At 39.9% G+C, this 20831-nt stretch overlaps 1 protein-coding gene across 8 annotated transcripts in view; it reads left to right on the plus strand.

Moving 5' to 3' along the window:
• USP6NL (USP6 N-terminal like) overlaps positions 1 to 20831 on the plus strand; it is a 155793-nt gene that overhangs the window by 20765 nt on the left and 114197 nt on the right. Inside the window, exon 1 of one of the 8 annotated variants that reach the window (XM_064142660.1) lies at positions 5895 to 6046. The exons of the other annotated variants lie outside the window; for them this stretch is intronic. Within the exon in view, the coding sequence (XP_063998730.1) occupies positions 5974 to 6046 (73 nt within the window). The 5' untranslated portion in view covers positions 5895 to 5973. Of the gene's footprint in view, positions 1 to 5894; positions 6047 to 20831 lie in introns of those variants that run through there. 8 annotated transcript variants of the gene reach the window in all.

Genomic DNA, 20831 nt, shown 5'->3' on the forward strand with positions numbered 1-20831 from the left:
ACCTCTGTTTCCTGCTTGCAGTGTCAGACTTTGCTCTTTCACAGAACTGAAGAGATACCAGAAGGAGTGTTTTGTGTATGCATATTTATATGCTTTCTAAGTGATAACAGCAAGACTCCAGGCTTGATCCCACTCCCTTGGTGATAACAGTAAAACTTCAGGCTTGATCCCACTCCCATTGAGCCAGGTAGCAACAGGGCTGGCTTTTGGGCTGGTATGTTGCTGGCCTTCGTGTTATGTCTTCGAGTGTGTCTGGCCTGAAAGCTTGGTGTCTTAACCATGCTTAGAGTGTAGCAGGGAGTGTAGTAGGGAAAAGGATATAAATAATCCTGGCTGTGAGGGGTGTAAGGTAGGATTATCAAGACAGATCTACACATAAGTTTCTGCAGAGATTTGGTGGGCCAATCTGTCTGCAGCCTGAATTCTGGTCAGTTTAGGTTCACAAGGGATGGAAAAAGAATGGACACAATAACTTTGCATCTCAAAATGTGTGCATTTGAATTCTTTTAAATGAATGCTCTCAAAGCATTTATTTTAGTGGTTTTGGTTTTTTTTTTCCTTCTCTATTGTGTGTGCTTGTTAGGGGAGTATTGTTCGGGGTTTTGTTTTGTTAGGTTTTATTGTTAGCAGCTTCTGCACCTCTCTTTCTGTAAATGAGGGCACAAAAACCATTTTTAGATGCAGTGCTGTTTGGGATTACCCTGGAGGTTCTAGATGTTGTTTATTTTCAAGCCTAGACAGAATGCCATTAACAAATTACATGAAGTGAAGGAGAACAGATGAAGTTTAATCAAACTTCAATTCTGGTTTTTGTTTTGTTATTTTCTTTTCCAAGTGTCATTTGACAAATACCCAGTCAGCATACAGCACAAAAGATACTACCCAAGGTAAATATGTCACCTCTGGGCAATATGCTCTAGGAAAAAAGAACTTGTTTCAAAGACTAATTAATTATAATTATGTTAGTGGAAGTATATTTATTTTGAGTGATGACAGTCAACTAATCAGGATGCAGGTCTTTCTTTTTATTATGGTTAGGAGAAGTCAAGGGCTGCACACAGTGATCCATAAGATCCCACCGTGGTTAGCCGCTCCTCATATCAATGGTTTTCATCAGGCTGCTACCGTGTGTCCAGTTCTGGGCCCCTCAATTCAAGAAAGATGTTGAGGTGCTGGAACATGTCCAGAGAAGGGCAACAAAGCTGGTGAGGGGCCTGGAGCACAAATCCTATGAGGAGAGGTTGAGGGAGCTGGGCCTGTTTAGCCTGGAGAAGAGGAGGCTCAGGGGTGATCTTATTACTGTCTACAACTACCTGAAGGGGCATTGTAGCCAGGTGGGGGTTGGCCTCTTCTCCCAGGCAACCAGCAATAGAACAAGGGGACACAGTCTCAAGTTGTGCCAGGGTAGGTATAGGCTGGATATTAGGAAGAAGTTCTTCACAGAGAGAGTGATTTCCCATTGGAATGGGCTGCCCAGGGAGGTGGTGGAGGCACCGTCCCTGGGGGTGTTCAAGAAAAGACTGGATGAGGCACTTAGTGCCATGGTCTAGTTGACTGGATAGGGCTGGGTGATAGGTTGGACTGGATGATCTTGGAGGTCTCTTCCAACCTGGTTGATTCTATGATTCTATGTGTGCATGATTTCTTTATTCCCCATGATTTTAAAGTGAAGGAAGAAAAGAAAAATGCAAGAACATCTTCAATCACATTTTGCTTAAAAAACTGGCTGTCAAAGGTGAAAAATACTTAGCAGAAAATTGTGAAACTATTGTTCTCCTTATCAGAATCTACTTAAATTTATACTAGGTATATGGCACCTAGTTTCTGTTCTGTTTACCTTGTGTATCTGTATCAGAATTGCTGTGAACTTTTAGTGGATAACCTTTGCCCACAGTTGGTGTTTTTTTTTGAGATAGAGTCCAAGAGATGACAGCTGTGGTGACAGATTGTATAGAGGTATCAGTTGGGTTTCATGATGCAGAGGAGTGAACTATAACCAAGTTATTGCTTGTGCATAACAGATGAAGTTAAATGATTTAGCTTGTTCAGTGTGTTTTGTTTCTTTAAGTCTCTTTGGTATTGTGACTTTTTAAAAGCAAGTTTAGTGTTACTGTCTTGATGGGTGTATAAATTGATTTGAGGAAAGAGAAATTGCAACCACAGAGCTTATTGTATATTTCCATTGAGTCTAAGTGACTTGTCTGTTAGGCTGTCATGAATACCATGGCCCTGCTTAAGATTTACACCATTTTCTTTCTTCAGATTGCATTCAGGATGTTTAGTAAACTTGTTTTACATTTTCCTAAATTAATTTTAAAGCTCTGGGATTTTTATCAGTTTCTTTCTACATGACAAACTTTCTTAACAAAGGGAGAGAAACTGCTGTGCATAACATTGTTGGAGATTATTTCATGTCAATGCAGGCAGGTGTTTGTGAAAATGATTTCTAGCCCTGAAGTTCTTGTCTTTCTCTCTTAAATGCTTAGAGCAGGACAAGGAGTAATGGGTTTAAACTGAAAGAGAGGAGATTTAGACTAGATATTACACGGAGGGTGGTGAAACACTGGAGCAGGTCGCCCAGGAAGTCTGTGGATGCTCCCTCCCTGGAGGTGTTCAAGGCCAGGTTGGATGAGGCTTTGAGCAACCTGTTCTAGTGGGAGGTGTCCCTGCCTATGGCAGGTGTTTGGCACTGGATGATCTTTGAAATCCCTTCCAACTAAAACCATTCTGATTCAACTGTTTAAAATACCGGGAGAGACATAGGATGAAAGGATAAAGCCTTTTAATGGCTATTCTGCAGACTTCAGTAGGTGCTGGTTTTGTATTCTCTCTGTATAGTCCAGTAGACTTCCAAATCTTCTACTGTCCTTATCCAGTTGGTCATCTTGGTTACCATGACAAGACATAGTTTTGAAGGAATGGGAGGAGTCACCCTTTTTACAATTGGAAATTGCCATAACACTTACTTGGGAGTTAATTTGTAAGTACTGAAGTACTTTTTTTTTTCAAAGTAATTTTGACTAAAAAGCAAGTACACAGCACACTTAGTCCTTTCAGTCTTCTTTGTCTGCTTCTCCCCTGCAGTTATGCTCTGTTAGTCCTCCACCCTCTCCCTGTTCTAGCACTTGAGAGCCCTACCATAGAAATGAGATCATCTGGTGCAGTTAAATGTCACCTTCAAGATTTGCAAGATAGATTCATTCTTTAGGTGGTTGGGTGGATGCTGTTATTGAAGATTTGATTCTATTTTACTCCTCTTTTTCTTTTGTTTTTCCTTGAATCCGTAATGCATTTATAAATAGACCATTGGGAAGTTTACTAGTGCTGTAGAGGTAGTTCTGTTCCTCTGTGAGCCATAAACTCAGAAGTCAGCTTTTCAAAGACTATTTCCAATGTGCTGTAGCCATGAGTAATGATGTTCCTTTGAGTTAAAGATAAAAACTTGAAGACAAGTTGTTTTGATAACACAACTTAAAGAATGAACACATCATTGCAAGATAATGATGGGAAAGTTCTTCCAGCAGGAATTTTGAGAACTGGATTATTGGGTAAAGGACTTTAACAGGCTTCTCTATTTCTACAACTTTGTTTTGAAATTACAGTTCTTCAGGAAATATCTATTTATGGTATCTTTTCATCTCTATATTTGAAGTAACTTTTGTGAAACCTGGAATTTAAGTTTATGCACAGAAGTTAGAAATTATTCTTAATACAAAGAGTTGGGAGTTCTATTTGTAAAGGTTTAAAGAATCCTTTTTTCAGGAATAGATAAATTACAGTTGCACAGTATGTCTACAAGCTTCTTCCTGTTGAGTGGATGCTGGAATATTTACATAATGGGAGAAGAAATAGGACAGCTTGTCAGAGGGAATGATTCTGTGTGCATTTGTTTTGTCACACCAAATACTATAGTACTTCAGGTTGCTATTACTTCTGGCAGAGGTGGTTTAATCGTACATTGATTCAAGCTGGAAGGGACCTTTCAAAGGTCATCTAGTCCACCCTCCTCTGCCTGCAGTGAGTGGGAACATCTTCAACTAGGTCAGGTTGCTCAGAGCCCCATCCAAACTGATCTTGAATGTTTCCAGGGCAGGGGCTTCTACAGCCTCTCTGGGCAACTTGTTCCAGAGTTTCACCACTTTCACCATTAAAAAACAACAACTTCCTTAGATCTGGTCAGAATCTCCCCTTTGTTAGTTTAAAACTATCACCCTTTATCTGGTTGAACTGCTAAAAGGCCTGTCCCTATCTTTCTTATAGGTTCATTTAAGACCACAGTCAAGGTCTCCCTGGAGCCTTCTCTACTTTGGGTTGAACAACCCCAAATCTCTTAGCCTTTCTTCATAGCATTAGTGTGCCAGCCCTCGGGATATTTTTGTGGTTTCCTCTGGATTTGGTCCAAAACGTTCATGTCCTCCTTGTGCTGAGGACTCTGGAGTTGGACACAGTACTTCCAGTGGGGTGTCGCTACAGCAGGGTAGAATCCTTTCCCCTGACCTGCTGGCCATGCTGCTTCTAACGCAGAGCAGGATATAGGTGGCCACCTGAACTGTAAGAACCCATTGGTGACTCACGGTCATCTTTCCATCTCCCAGTCTCCCCATGTCCTCTGCAGGGCTGCTCACAATCCATCATTTCCCAGCCTCTATTGCTAGCAAAGACTATCCGAAGCCCCGGTGCAGGACCTTGCAGTTGGCAAGGTGGGCAGGCTGTGCAGGAGACTGACGTACAGAGCGATGTAACAGACATTGTTTGCCGTGCCTATGCTGGCTGGGTTTCGGAAGGCTGACACGCGTGTGCATAAACACGCCAGCCAGGCTGAAAGTTGGGAGTGTTTGTGATCAGCAGCTGGGAATGGAAAGAGCTGACCTCTCCCCCCCCACAGTCTAACATTTAAGCAACAGGAACAGAAGGTCTAAAGGCCAGAGAATACATCTTTCTGTGCCTTGGTGGTGGCCTGTGGTTTGTTTTGATGTCATGTGTTTTGGACAACGTAGTTGGCCTCCTAAATTGCTGTCTTTGTGTAGGCAAGACCTCTCCGTGCTGTGTAAGAATTTGGTTCCCCGAAGTGCTCAGAGCGCTGACAGTTACTTCATGCGACCACAGAAACCACCCTTTCTCACCATGCTTTTTGTTAGCTTTGTAAAGGCATTTCTCAAGTGCCTTCGTGCCTTTTCCAAACGGCATTAAAGATGTTGGGGGCACACACTGCGGTTTGTCTGCTCGAAATTACCTGAGAGAAGTGCTGACAGTACCTTAGCTGAAACACTTCTCTTGGCCTCTGGTGGTGGGAAGGAGAAGAACGCCTGAAATCCTCCCAGGATTTTCAGCGCCTCCCGATGCGCACAAATTCCCGTCACGTACGAGGATGTCAGAGGTGTTTGTTCAAGGGGGGGGGGGGGGGAGAAAAGGAGCCGAATGACTCTCTTTAGCAGGTGCTTGCTTGTGCCTGGAGTTTAGCGAGCTCGATTTAATTTTAATTCCGTTGTTAGGTGTGATGCTGGCTCTGTGCTGCTCTCTTAAAGCACTACATGAAATATCGTGAATGGGGAGAGACTTTAAAAGAGGGTGCAGACGTGCTGCTCAGATCCTCAGCCTAGGGGAGTGCGTTGCATCTGACGGCATTCATTTCAAGTGGGGTTTTCTTTAGTGACTTTCTGGTGTGAAGGCTTCCTGTAAACTTTATTTAGAGAAATCCGTATGTGTTCTCTGCAGTAAATGATTTTAAAATGTTTTACAGAAATACAGTTTGGGCTGCTTGCAGTTTTTTGTCTCCTTGTGCTGAAGTCGCTTTAAATCCATCACCCCAGCCTGTAGAGTCGTCAGGCAGAAATCTTTGTGGGGAGGTAGATGAGTTGCTCCTGCATCACTTTCTCTCGAGCATACTGAAGACAGCCACATAATAACATGTAGTAATGAAACCTGTTGGAATTTTAGAGGAGTATCTAGGCTCTCTGATCTTGCTAATGAGCAATGATTCAAGTGCTACAGATTGTAAAGGATCTGGTGTCGCCAGCAAGACGGAGAACAGATGCTGCTAAGAAAGGTAAGAGCAGCACAGGGAGATACTGAGTGTTCTGAGTAATTTACTGTAAATCACAAATATTTCGGAGCTCAGTTGTAGTCGAATTAAGTGTGTGCTTGGTATTTAGAAATGCTCTTTGTTGTGGCATGTACAGCTGCCATAATTTGGCTTAGAACTGTATTAAGCCTAATTATTACCGTTTTGCAACCGCAGCTTTCCCAAAGAGAATCCAAATGACGTTTATGATGCTGAAGATGGAGTTTGTCAGCGTTTGTAACTGCTGCTGCTGTTCTAAAAATACTTTCCTTATTATTCAGTGGTAAAAATTGCTTGTCCGGATAGCTCAGGCTGTGATAATAGCAATCGTATTCTGTGGAACAGTTTTCAGTCTTAGTTTTCTAAATGAACATAAGAGCAAACCCAGGCTTCTCTAGTGCTTATGGAAATGAGAGAGTCTGAAAGTACACAGCTGCACTGCTGTTTAGGTTTTACAATTAGATTATTTCTGGAGTACAACTAACTTCAAAATCCAAAATGATTCTTACAAGTGCACAAAACATTACTTGAAATACTCAATTATTGTTTGAAATTAATTGATGTTAAATGTTTTTCTCATTCTCTTCAGGATGTTGAATGTTTGGGTTTCTTTTTTTCTTTGCTGAAGTAATGCCATCTTTTGTGATATCTGGCATACTTATCTAATTAGGAACAGTACAAACACTTCCCCCCCCCCCATTTTTGCATCTTAATTACTTTCAGTTGCTGAGTGTATGTTGTTATAGGGGAACCAAATAATTCATAGAGATGTCTTAAAAATGGCATTCCATTCTTATAGAATTAATTTTCTAGGACCACTTGATTTTGTGTTGAATAGGTCATGAATAATTTAGGATCCACAGCATCTGTGTCTGCCTGCTATTATGTCATTGTTCTGTTCTTAACGTGCAATATGTGGCTATAGGCAAGTGCCTCTATTTTAAGTCACCCATCTAATAACATCAGGCTGCTGTAAGTCTAATTATTTAGTTAATTAAATACCTCTGTGAGAAAACAAAGCGAGTAAAGGTAGAACTGGACTCTGCTGTGACTGTCTTATTCTGACAAAAAAAAGGCATGAATTTAATAAACTCAAGCTTCCTGATTATTACTTCTGATTTCACAGTGGTTGGTTGAGCATCCCACCCACAGTTCTATAATTTCATTAGGGTGAATCACTTGATTTCAGTTCTCTGGTCACTTGTACGTGTTCTGATTTGTGTGCTTACGCTCCACTAGTTAGAGGGAAGAATGAAGGGGACAGGAGTTCTACTTGTCTGTTCTGTGTGTAACTAGCTAGTCAGGCTTGATTTTTGTAGAAGTAGTGTAAGAATTGGCTTGAGAGATAACACCAAAAAAAACCCACCTCCAACCCAAAAATACTGTTTGTTGGAACAGATTCAGTGGAATTTGAAGAGAAAGGTTTCAAAAACAAAGATATGCTTATTTTCTTTGTCGTAAAGCTATGTGTTTGTTTTATGTCTTGGGTTTTGTTTCCTTTTTTTCTCTTTTTCCTCCATTTGTTTTACTACCTTGTTAAAAGACAGTAATTTTGGGTAATTTTTGGGGTGCTATTCTCAAACTGATAGTAAGTGAACTAATTAGATGTTAGCTGTTACAGAACTTGGTGGTACATTTTGACAAGCACTGTTAAGATCTTGGTATTAAGAAAAATTCAAACATTCTGAAGAAGACATTTACAAACCATGAAAAAATCTGACAGACTTGTGTGATAAATACAGCAATTTAAATCGGCATCAGTGTTTTCTGGTTTGGTTTTTGTGGCTAGTGTTCTGGGGTTTTTTTTCACAGCGTGCAACATTAGGCATCTGGTGTATGTGGGTAAGTGTATTCTACAGGAATGACTCATTCTCATTATTGTTTTCATTAAATGGAAAAATGTATTTCTAAAGGAGATGTTGTCAGGAATCCCAGTGTGAATGTGAAGGGAATTTGTTGAGAGAGGAGGGATATGTGAAATGTTTACCAATGTGCTTTTAAATTGGCGTTGGTTAACGGTAAAGGTTTTTAATCCTGCTCCTTCTGTGCGTTGTTCTCATCCCTTTAAAAAAAACAATGTTGATGTTGTTATAATGAATTTATTGGGTGAAACTATGAAATTCTTTGTTTTCACTTGTGTGAAAAACTGTAAAATCCCTATCCCTTGTGAAAAATAGGAACTCGAGAAACTGAAATTGCAGATAACTGAGCAGATACTTGCAGAGGGGAGTCGAGGAGGAGTGTGGCTTTCAACAAGGGCCAAACTTGCTCTTGGGAGACAAATGTTAGAAAGCAGCATAATGTATTAATTGCAGATGTCATATATAGTAACTAGTTTAAAACTTTAAGACTGAATTAATGTCCTAAGCATAGAACAATTTTTATACATAGTGCACAAGGCTGTGAGGAAGAGGATTTCTCTGGCCTCCAATTTTACCAACATTTATGTTCAGGATGAGACCTAGAAACACAATTTTATTATTCAAGGAAGTGGCTTATGAGTTTGTCTTCAGTCTTTGTTGAGTCTGATGTCAGAAAATCATTTCCTCTTTGGTTCTTGCCTGGTGATACATGCAACGTGCTAAACAGCAAGTTTGAGTTGATAATGTCTCACATTTTCATCCTTTCTTTAAATCTTGTGCTGCTTAAAATTTGAATTCTGTAATTCTTTGGGGTTTGTTGCATGTGCTTGTTTTTATTTTATTAAAAAAAACCCAAATAATCAACCCCCCACCCTGTATTTCTGTTCCATAGTCTGCCAATTGCAGTGAAAGCAGAGTATAGGCTTTATTCACTTTTTATGGCTTTCACTTTTGAGAATATCCGTATCCTTTCCATATTTCTTAGGTCAATTAAAGTGAAAATTGTCTCTAGTCCATTTACTATCAACCTGGTAACTTGTTACATGCTCTATAAGTTTGAAGATGAACATGAAGTTGGAAAGAAAGTAGAGAAGTTTAGAAGAGGTTGCCATTATTTTATTTCATATGACCTCAATTTTTAAAACAGCTTATGAAATGGAAGGTCTGTCTTTGGATCAATTCCTGACTGATGGCAGTGTAAAATCATGTTGATAAGAGTTCTAATTCAAAGCCAAACATTTCTCAAGATCTGAAACCTTACTGAATTTTTAAAATATTCCTTCTCAGAGAGAAATCCATGTAGAAATAAATATATTAATTATTTTCTTTTTTCCCCATCACTGAAATCCTGGTTGAAATCCAAGTTGCTTAAAATTAATGAAGAAATATTCCTGTTTACTTCCTCCCTCCTTCTTTTTACAGATGGCTACAACAGAACCTGAGTAGCAGTATTACCTTGATGTTAAGGTATAGAAAGAGATGTTGTATTAAAATAAAAGTAAATTGGACAACTAAGTCCAAACCATAGAATTAAAAGGGTATGCAGTGGTTTGATGTCAGAGAGAGATATCTGAGAGAAAACTTTGGTTTGAGGTTTTTACATATTGCAAGATAAGACATTGTTTGGTGTCTGCAGTATTTGGATTGTGAGCCAAAGATGATCCCCATCAGGAATCCCCTATATTTCCTTAGGTGGTATATCTTATTGCAGCCTTTGAGGTTTTTGAAACTGATGATATCCATAAGTTCTGTTAGAGATAGTTCTGGAAATGTGAGCCTACAAGATATGTAAAACTTGAGCCAGGTTTACCTGGCTATCCTTGAGTCAAGGATAATCATGTTTAAATGTGCCAGTAATGGCTCACACATCAGAATTTACTGCCTGGACTGACTTTCAGATGGCATGTGGGTAGAACTTTGTATTTCAGACTTGGACTTGGCAAGAAATCTGCCATCTTCTTTTGGTTTATTTCTTCTGGAACAGTCTGTAGTTGCAGGATGGAGAAAATAAGATGAAGGTCCCACATCAAGCTGCCATGGTATTTTCTCATTACCTTTGGAGATAGCAGAGGAAAGGTATAATCAAGTGCATTCCCTCAAGGCAGCTAGTGAAATGATGGAAACTCTCTTCACAGTCTCTCTCCATCTCAATCTTATAACATCTTTGCATTGGAGGCTGAGAATTTTGCCTTTTACAAGGGGTTTTAGGGTTACCTGAATTTATTTTAATTTTTTTTTCAACTTCCTGCTTTATTTCAGAAAGTACTACATAAATTTTCCATTCTATTTCTTAAGATTTTGTCTAGTTTTAGTATTTTATTCTAAGTGACTTATTTTATAGAGGCCATTTCTTACATTTTTTGACTGTATGGGGGTGTTCCTGTTTTTCTGTGTGGTGTTTCATTTGTGTTTGGTGGTTGTTGTTGGAGTTTGGTGTTGGGTTTTTTTTTGTTGTTGCTGGGGTTTTTGTTTGTTTTTGTTTTGTTCCCCAGTGTCTGCTTAGAGGAATTTTCTTTAGTACTTTAGAGTTACCTTGCTTTTTAGTACACTGCAACAAACACTGTGTAGGAAATGTCTATTTAAAGCCATGCACATGTGCTGACTAAATGCAGTGTGTAGCCTAAAGCTTGGAAAGTTCTTGAGCAATTTCTGGGACAAGTTCTTGACCATCATTTGCCAGCATCACTTGTGCTAAGCTTGGCCCAATTTTTAAAGTTTCTGGCATATGTCATACCCCAATATAGAATCATAGAATCAACCAGGTTGGAAGAGACCTCCAAGATCATCCAGTCCAACCTATCAGTCAGCCCTAGCCAGTCAACTAGACCATGGCACCAAATGCCTCATCCAGTCTTTTCTTGAACATCTCCAGGGACGGTGCCTCCACCACCTCCCTGGGCAGCCCATTGCAATGGCAAATCACTCTCTCTGTGTATACACCTTCTGTATTGTTTTTTTTTTCCCTTCAGTCCAGCTTGTAGAAGGTCCTAATTCCTTTTCAGTTGCAGGAGGAACACTGTTTTTTTTTTCCCATCAAGCTCTGGATTAGTCCTGCAAAATGCTTTATGGAAGAACTGCCTTGTTCAAGGCAAGGTTGGACGTGGCACTTGGTGCCATGGTCTAGCCTTGAGCTCTGTGGTAAAGGGTTGGACTTGATGATCTGTGAGGTCTCTTCCAACCCTGATGATACTGTGATACTGATATTTTTGGTGTAATTGGATTGAGCATGTGACATGACAAAAACATATGCATGCTATTTTATGCAAAGCAGGAACAAGTTTATTTTTTCTGAAGAAAGCTCTTCCTCCTGCCTTTTACTCCTGAGCCAGAACTGAAATATTGAACAAATTAGTAATACTTCCAAAGATGGCTTTTTTTTTTTTTCAGTGATACATAAAAAAAGATGCCACTCTGGCTTTTTGCCTCTATCTTTGCTGCCAACTTACTATATCAGAACTTTTTCCTGTGGCCCAGATCTTGAACATTTCCTCACAGGCTAATCATCTGTTATTTTCCAGGGAAACTGAACGCAGACAAGGACTGGATAACTTCTGGAGAGACTTGATTTTTTTTTTTTTAACAGTTTTTAATGAGACTCAAATGGTGTTCTGTGTAAAATTACTAAATGGAAATGGCTTCTTCTCATGTTTAAGAGAATAGAATGAAATAAAATGGATATCAGAATTTTAATGTAATTTCTTTTTGCTTCCTGGAGCTCCTTCAAGAATTTTCCCAGTTCATGTGATTTCATTAACTGTAGAGTTTTCCTCAATCTTTTCTTTCAAAAACAATCACCTCTTATGCATGTAGTGTCTCTTGATTGACCAAAAAAAAACATTATTTGATGATATATTAGGTTAAAAGAACTCTAAGAAATAACTTCAGTTTCCTAGACTGTATCTAGGAGGTAGAAAATAAGTCTTCTCATTCAAGTGTATCCAGAAAAGCTGATGTGACAAATTGGTGTAAAATACTCTAATTGTATAGTATGACCCCTTGCTTGAGGACAGATGTGGTAGTTTGAGCCTGGCTGGAATGTTTTGGTAAGAAGAATTAGATTACAGGCTGTGAAAAGCAAACAGTGGTGATGTCTACTTCACTGATAGGCTTGCTGAGGTGTATAAGAACAGGAATATAAATACAGATAACAGAGTTGCTCTCTGTCTCTCTGGGGCTGAACCTCTCTCTTTAACCTAACCTGCCATCTGTGTGACTAATCCATCTGCTTCCTAACCCCTCTGGCTGACCCTCCTAGCTACCTTGAGTATAAGGCAAAATCTTGTGTAAGGTAGAGGGATGGGAGGAAGGTGGAAGGGTGGTTGAGAGCCCCTCCTGGAGACTCTGGTTTCTGGGAGGACTGTTGTACTTCTGTATTACTTTTTAACTTGTATATTTCTGCCTATAACTGTATATACTGTAAATATCTGCTTGTATGTTATGCCAAGCTGTAAATATAAAGCTTCATTCACTTTCCAGAGCTGCTGAGTCTAGTCTGGGTGGTTTATCAAAGGGGGGGGGGGGGGGGTGGGTAACACCCAAACTATCACAGCAGACTATCCACAATAGCAGGTCCTCTGTACAACCACTGTTACTACAGTTAATGTGAATATGAATGAAGTTGGTAGTCATGACAGTTTTATTGTTGAAGGTATCCTGTTATAATCTGGATTGGGTATTTTAAGCAAGAATTTCTTGGAAGCCCTGTACACCTGTTCTCTAATTACATTGTTTTTTAAGAGTAGAATGGACAGGGGAAACGAGCAATTTATTTCTCCTGAGGCCAAAATGTGGACAAACAGTAGATTTAATTTGCTTATTAATTCAAATAAAAATTATCTTGGCAAGTTCTTCAATGAGCTGTCAAGTCTGACAGCAGGCAGTGACATATTATTTTGTGTGTCATTAGATAGAAATTCTGCCCATGGCAGTCAAGATAATTCATTGTATTCTGCTGATCATCAGTGCATACACACTGCTTCAATTAATTATTTACTATAGCTAAGTTTCTACCAGTGTGACAAAATATAACTATATTTCAACAGGCTCTACTGACATTATTGTATGTTAGCCCTTTTGGCTGTGGTTTCATAGATAATTAATGCCAGCACAAATGATTTCTCTCAGGCATGTGCTCCTGCCTTGCTTCTGAGAGCTGCCCATCTTGTCTCCTCATCCCTGTTCAAATCCCTGTAGAGCTTCACAATCATTCATATAGTTAAACAGTAATTTGAAGAGGAAAGCTGATGTGAGTTAAACTATACTTTTCTTTCTTCTTGAGCTAGTTCTAAGCCTGATCAATTTAACCAGTCCAATTACTGATGCAGGTTCACCAGCGTGCAGTAGCTCTAGGGAGGAGGCAGTAGTGGGATGTGAGTGCACACAATATGCACCAGTCTGTGTTACTTCAGCAGCGATGCTGGCTAATGCTAATGTCAAGTGCTGCTGAGGAATTTCACCTCAGCATGATAATACCATTGGATCACTGAACAACTGGATATGCAGTGATTCAACTAGAGGATTTTTACTTAAAATACTATTTCTGTGGCTGCCATTCACTGTAACTTTGAATAGTAGTAACTTCCATGGGTTCTGCATACTTAGGATTTTCTGTTGCCTGTCTTACCCTGACAATTTTTGCCTGTTTGTTTGTTTTTTAAAGCTTAGGATAGTTCATTCTTCTGATTTGTGTGATGCCAGATGCAGTCCTTAAGGAAGGTCACAATGCTGCTTAGCCATATGTAGCTGTTAATGACTGACTTCAGTGTCTGTTTATTTGGTCTTTGTTAGGGAGGTAGCATCTTTTTTAAAAGTACTTAGATGTTATCATTTGGGAGTTGATTGACAGCTTCATAAAATTAATATAGATTGCTTGAATTTGATTTAACTATAGCAAAACTACAGGAAAATGGAGTGGTGCTTGTTCTTCGTTCATCCAATGATGTTGGTTAACTGAAATAAGCTGATATACAAGAAGGAAAGCACAACAAAGAAAACCAAACCTGTAGCTTCATACCACAGTTGCTTATTCCAGTATGTGTTGGTGGGTTTTGTGTGTAGTGGGACCCTATACCCAAAAGTTGTCCACTGTAATATTCTCAATAATCCTGAAACGTGACTTCAGCTTTCTTCTTTGTAGCATATGAAAAATGTGACAGCTTTACATAAAATATTCCCATTTAAAAAATGTAAGTTTGAAAATGAAGAATAAGAAACAGTGCAGTAATGTAATGGAGAAAACACAACAGATTCACAGCCATGTTTCTGCTAGATGGGACTGAAGTTCAGTGTGGTATTAATCAGCACAGCTGTGTTAGCATCAGTGAAGCTGATCTAACTCCTGTGTTTGATTTTGTTTGTTTGTGGGCTTTGTTTTGTGGTTTTGGTTATTTTTTCAAAGGAACAAATTCCCAAACCCACCCCACAATAAGAAAGATTCATGAAAGAAACTCATGTTGTTTCCTTATGGTGTCTCTTTATGGGAGTGTGTGTGTTTGCATGTAGCTACAGAGTTCTCAGTTCTTGTCCTGTACACGAAGCAGAACACTTTAAAAATACTAGAATGCTTGAGTTTGTGTTTTGGTTGTTGTTGTTCTGTTATTTATCTATTTATTGGCATCACTTGATAGACTTGCTGAGTGCTGTGGTTGTTTCCAGTCCATCCAAGGATAGTCAAATGTAAAATAATAGCTGCAAACCCTGGCCTGGCTTCGCTGCTGTTGCAAGAGTCTAAATGAGCTTCTCTCCTTCAGCTTATGTGAAAAAAACAGAGGTACAGCAAGGAAGCAAGTACCGTGCAAGGTGGAAGGACTGCAGGGTGGTATGTGGTTGCAAGTTGCTGTTTATCCTCTTCTGGTGCTAGGCTGTTTTGTTTTGAATCCCACAGATGATGTGATGCCTCACTGTGAGCTTCAGAGCTTTTACCTTCTTTGTGTAAAGCATGGGAGTGTTGCTGAGCTCTAGCAGCAGTACTTGCACAAACTGGCCCTTGTGATTTCACCATAGCAGGGGGAGCCTGAATCCCACAGGTGATGGGATGCCTCACTATGAGCTTCAGAGCTTTTGCCTTCTTTGTGTAAAGCATGGGAGTGTTGCTGAGCTGTAGCAGCAGTACTTGCACAAACTGGCCCTTGTGATTTCACCGTAGCAGGGGGAACCTGGCCTCTGGGTGGAAAGACCAACTGAAACCAAGGTGATTTCATTGTGCCTCTTCAGAGGACAGATATATGTGAGGAGTTCATTCAGGTGTCTGCTTAGCGTTTCAGACAGTTTGTAGGTGACATAGTTTCGAGCAGGTATGTAGTTTCAGCAATGTTGCAGCAAAGATAACGGTTCCCATTTGCCTGAGGCATTTTTCCAATATGTTTGTAATAGAGATCACAGTATCGCAGTATCATCAGGGTTGGAAGAGACCTCACAGATCATCAAGTCCAACCCTTTACCACAGAGCTCAAGGCTAGACCATGGCACCAAGTGCCACGTCCAACCTTGCCTTGAACAGCCCCAGGGGCGGCGACTCCACCACCTCCCCGGGCAGCAACAGCTTTGGCAGCGGTGGGATCTGTAAGAGATCCTGAGCCTGATCTGAGCAGAAAGAGAAAATCTTTCTGTCCTGTGCCTTTCCTTCTGTAGCTGCCATTGTACTTCTATCGTGATGTGAATTTTGCAGCTAAGCCCAGATATTTTAGGTTTGGATTTGCAGACCTTAGAGAAAAGGCTGGGAAACACTATGGCCAGGATCTAGAAAACCAACCCTCATTCCATCTTGCATTTTCAGGGCTTAGGTAAGCATAGGGTTTTTTTTTCTGGTGTTGACTTTGGTAAGATCATGGCAATTATGCTTATGTTATTTTAAAGTATCTACAACTTTGTCCCTGTGGACTCCTGAAGTATAATGTTGACATAATCTGATACTGCAAAGCAGCTTTTTATTCCTTAAAGAGAATCTTGTGCTGTTGGGATAACACATAGCAATGGGGGATTACCTAATGGGTTTTTTTTGGCTTTAAATTGTTGAGTTTCCAATATTTCATCCTCAAGAATTTGGAATCTAATGTAGAATCATAGAATCATAGAATCAACCAGGTTGAAAGAGACCTCCAAGATCATCCAGTCCAACCTATCACCCTGCCCTATCCAATCAACTAGACCATGGCACTAAGTGCCTCATCCAGTCTTTTCTTGAAGACCCCCAGGGACGGTGCCTCCACCACCAATATGAACTTTGGTGTCAGTGTCCACGTTTATTAGTTGTGAAGCTTGCATGGAATTTATTTAATACACTTGCAGCCCAAGAAGATGACAGTTTTGTTTGTTAAATTGCAGTGGATTGGAATAAGCCACAGTGCAGACATGGATACTAATAAGATTATTTGTATTTAGTAACTTAAAATGTAGTGAATATTTCAGAGTGACAGAGTCTCAGCTGGACATTTTCTACAGCAGCAGTGGCAATTTGCCTGGACATCTAATTTGGCTTCTCCAAATTATTTTTATGTCCTGTTGAGCTTCTAGATCTCTTGATATAGCTTGTAAGCAAAGCATTCAGACTTCTCAAATCAAATAACAGCAACTGAAAAGACAGGTTTCTCAGTGGAATAGGTTCCTCTGTGTTGTCCTTGTTATAAATCCAAGCAGCTTCTTCTAAAAGAAATTATCTGTCAGCATTAGTATTAAGCTGTCCATAGAAATGTTAATTTGAACTGAATTTCCATATCAAACAGAAAACTTAATATCAGTTAATTAAATTCATAGTGGAAATGAGAAAATAAGTACACAGATGCCCAAACTGCTGCTGTCTCTTTGCTAATAAAGCAGTTAACGAAGCATTTTCTATCTGTACCTGGAGGGGCAGGTCCTTGGTGGGAATGATTTCCTTGAGGAGCAAACCCTGCTACCTTCTGCAGCATGTCCCAGGTGATGTAGGTTTCTTTTTTCTGCTGCTGTCTTCTGCAGCATTATTACATGACAGCATACTCAAATCAAAGAAAATGGATCTGAAGACACTTGATTGCACATGCTCCTCTCCAGGAGAAGAGCTCAATGCCTGTATCAGGTGTCAGGGTTGTTAGTCATGGTCACTTAACTCTTGTGAGTGCATTATCAATCTTGGAACCTGCCAGATGTGAGGGCTTTGTGCACGCATGTGGGTTTTGTTGTAAATCCAATCTGAGATCACTGGCCACAGCTCTTGTGAGCAGGTTGTGTCCATATGGAGAAGCTCATTGATATTCAGCTTGTAGACTTCTCTTGATGCTCCTGTTTGCCAACTACCACTGCAGTACTGTTCCTGGATTGCAGGTGTTTTCTGCTGCCACTTGAAAATAGCTCAAGTGCATACTTAATACAGAATTCGCTGTTGAGCAATAGATCTGCAAGAGTTATTTAAAGAGTCATGTAGGATTTAATTTTGCCATTAGTTTCTGGGTGATCTGAAGACTTCAGGGGGTTTTGTAGCTTTTAAGCCAGATATGATCTTGCTACATGTCTTTGAAACCACTCCTCCTTGGGGAGTGAAAGTTGTACACAGTGGTTGATATTTCTCTCTCTTCCTATTGTGTGTGTGGCTTTTTGTGCATGATGATGTTGGTTTTGTTTCATTTTCCTTCTAAAAGCAACCTTTCTTTCTGGTTTTGGAATGACATTAGCATGACGCAGATGCTCCATTCCTATTGCACCTTAGCAGGGGGTCTTTATGTGATGCTCTAATGCAGATATTAATTAAATATAAACTATACTGGATGAGGCACTTAGTGCCATGGTCTAGTTGACTGGATAGGGCTGGGTGATAGGTTGGACTGGATGATCTTGGAGGTCTCTTCCAACCTGGTTGATTCTATGATTCTATATGGGAAGAAAAGAAATACTTTCATTTCCCTTTTGTTTTAATTCTGTGTTGAAAAATAAGTTTCTATTTAAGAATATAAAAATGACTTGAGGTTTGGTTTGATGGTTTGTTGTTTGGTGTGGTGGTTTTTTTTGGGTGTGTGGGTTTGATGGTTTGTTTGTTTGGGGTTTTTTTGTTGTTTCTGATGTTGTTTTCCCTTCAACGTTCTTGTCATAGTGGTGTCTGTGATGCCTGCACATTCCACTAGTGCAGGCACTGGCTATATCTGAATTTGAAATGTTCAAAATGTAATCTTTCTGTCTATTGTTTCTCCATAAGCAAATGATAGAGGCCTGTAAGCTATGGCTTAATCAGATTGCACAAAACTTCCTGCATCTATTGACTGGCAAATATTTTTATTTCCTGGAAATTTTAAGTGGAAAATATTTCTCCCCCCCAGTTTTAAATATGCTATATTTTCTTTTGGGGATTTACCTAATGTACAAGGTGAGATTAACATGTAAGTGTTTGGAGGCTAATAGGAATCTTAAATGTGAAAAGGCAAGATTCACCATGTCTGCTAGTCTACACTCTGCCCCCAAATATTTTGCCTAAAGGGCACTCTTTTCCTGACAATTTTCTCTCTGTCTTTCTCTTTCCCCCCTCCCAAAGTATTTCTGAGGTGTTAAAGCTGAGTTTTTAGGCTTGTTTTTTTTTCTCCTTTTCATTTAGAAACATATCCTTTAGAATTTTAATAGCTTTAGTTCACTGATTTCTGCTGCAGAATGGAATTGGAGCTTTTGTTGCTAAGCCTTGAGTTGGAAATAGCAATAGTCAAAGGAAGGAGTTACAGTACAGTTCACAGGTCTCAATTGGAATGTGAGAAGTTGCCTTGGAATGTGAGAAGTTGCCTTGATCCGAGACTTCCTTTCTTACAGAAAAGGAAATTCTGTTTGTACCAGTGAAGGGACTTTTGTAATAAGAATATGCTGTGATCTTTTGTAGAGAAATACTCTATTTTGTTTAAAGACACATTGTTTGGATTAGTGGAACGATTCTTCATCGTTTTCAGGCATTGGGTGTTTTTGGAATACTTCCAGGGCTCTGCAGTGTGTGATATACTGCTGATTTCAGGTGTTGCACTTTGGTGTGTGAGGGATAAATGGCTGCACCATTCCTCTGTATCCTAATTTATCTCCTTCCCAAAAGAAAAAAAAAAACAACTGACTAATCCTTTTCTTTTCCTGATGACAGCTGTACATTGAAAAGACTTTAACATGTTCAGAAAAATTTCCACATCTATGCTCCAGCTGGAGTTCTGGAGATGCTATCTATCATCTTGCAGTAAAAGAAAATGTTGTGTTCACAGACGGTTGTGTGGAGCGTGTTACACAAATCAAAGATACACAGATCAATAAAAATGGTTTTGTCAGTTCTGTGCTATGAATTAGTACCCTGGTTAGGCTTTGAAGCATGTGGGATGAATGCTGGTTTGGAGCTTGCCAAGTGTATGGATAAAAAAAAAAAAGCTACACGGATTCCAATTCCCATTACTATTTAGTTTATAGGCATTGGAATGACCTTCTAAACTGTGCGGTGCTAATTGCCTGTTTTACATAATGCGTAAAGCTTCACAGAAGAGTATTTGTAGTGATGGAACATGTATTAACAACCATTGTCTGGTAACTAATAAGAATGTAAAGCTGTTCTATAAATAGTGCAGATGGGCTCTAAAGAGGAAAATGAACAAATATGCTTAGGCAAATCAAAGGACGACTGCCTATGTTGGGGCTTGTGCTGTGTGCTTAACTAACAGCAGCCTGCAGACTGCTAGCAGGTAGCATGGCACTGTAGTAATAGACTGAGAGAGGAAAGCTGAGATCCAGCATCCCTCTTCGTTTCAGCTTTGTTCAGGCTAGATCAAAGCTTGACCTTACTGTTTGGGCAGAACATATATTAGACCTGGGAGTGCATTGCATAAAGTGTGTCATCTGGAAGGCATGCAGTTTTCCATGCTTCCATGTCGCTTCCCAGTGCAAATGGAGAAGATCTGGAGATTTGCTCCAAAAGCACTCTTCCAGTCTAAACTAAAATCATAGAATCATAGAATCAACCAGGTTGGAAGAGACCTCCAAGATCATCCAGTCCAACCTAGCACCCAGCCCTATCCAATCAACTAGACCATACACAGACACAGTATCATCAGGGCTGGAAGAGACGTAAGGAATTGCTTGGATCATTGGTAGTCTTTCTACCCCAGATTTATAGTCTGTATGTTGGATAGAGCATCTTAATACTTTGGTTTGGGGTATTGTTTTGTTTTGGGTGTGGGTTGTTTTGGGCTTTTTTGTGTTTTTTTTTTTTTGTTATTGCAGGATTTTGTTCCAAACCAGACCCATGCTTTGGCCAAAGTTGAGCTGATTAGCATAGTTGCTGACACCTTTGAGATAAGATACTTAAAGATCCTTAGGATAAAAATACGGTACAGCAGCTAAGAGGAGAGTGAGTAGAATGTATGGAAATCAACTCTGCAGACACTAGGTTGGTGAAGAAAGAAAGGAAGAAGGGTCTCCAGGTGCCAGAGCAGATTCCCTAGCAAGCTGTGGAGAAGACTGTAGTGAAGCAGGTTGTCCCCCTGCAGGACACTGAGAATGATAGTGGAGCAAATACCCACAGTGAAGCCTTTGGAGGATCCCATACTGGAGCAGGTGGATACACCATGGGAGAAGCTGTAGCCCATGGAGCCCATGCTGGTGCAGGAGCTCCAGGCCCTGGAGAAGAGCTCACACAAGTTTTCTGTCACAAACAGCTTGTGGGAGGGACCATGTACTGGAGCAGGCAAAGATCATAAAAAGGAAGGAGCAGCAGAGATGAAGTATTATGATCTGATAGCAATCCACATTGCCCATTCCCCTGTGCTGAGACCAAAGGAGTACAATTGAGCCTGAAAAGAATGCTTTGTTTCTCACTGTCCTGTTCTGATTGTCAATAAATTAATTTCCCTAAGCCAAATATTTTGCTTATGAGAGTAATTAAGTGATATCTTTGTCTATCTTGACCCATGAGCTTCTTCATCTTGTCTTCT

This window comes from Pogoniulus pusillus, chromosome 4 (assembly GCF_015220805.1).
Source record: "Pogoniulus pusillus isolate bPogPus1 chromosome 4, bPogPus1.pri, whole genome shotgun sequence".
Lineage (NCBI taxonomy): Eukaryota > Metazoa > Chordata > Aves > Piciformes > Lybiidae > Pogoniulus > Pogoniulus pusillus.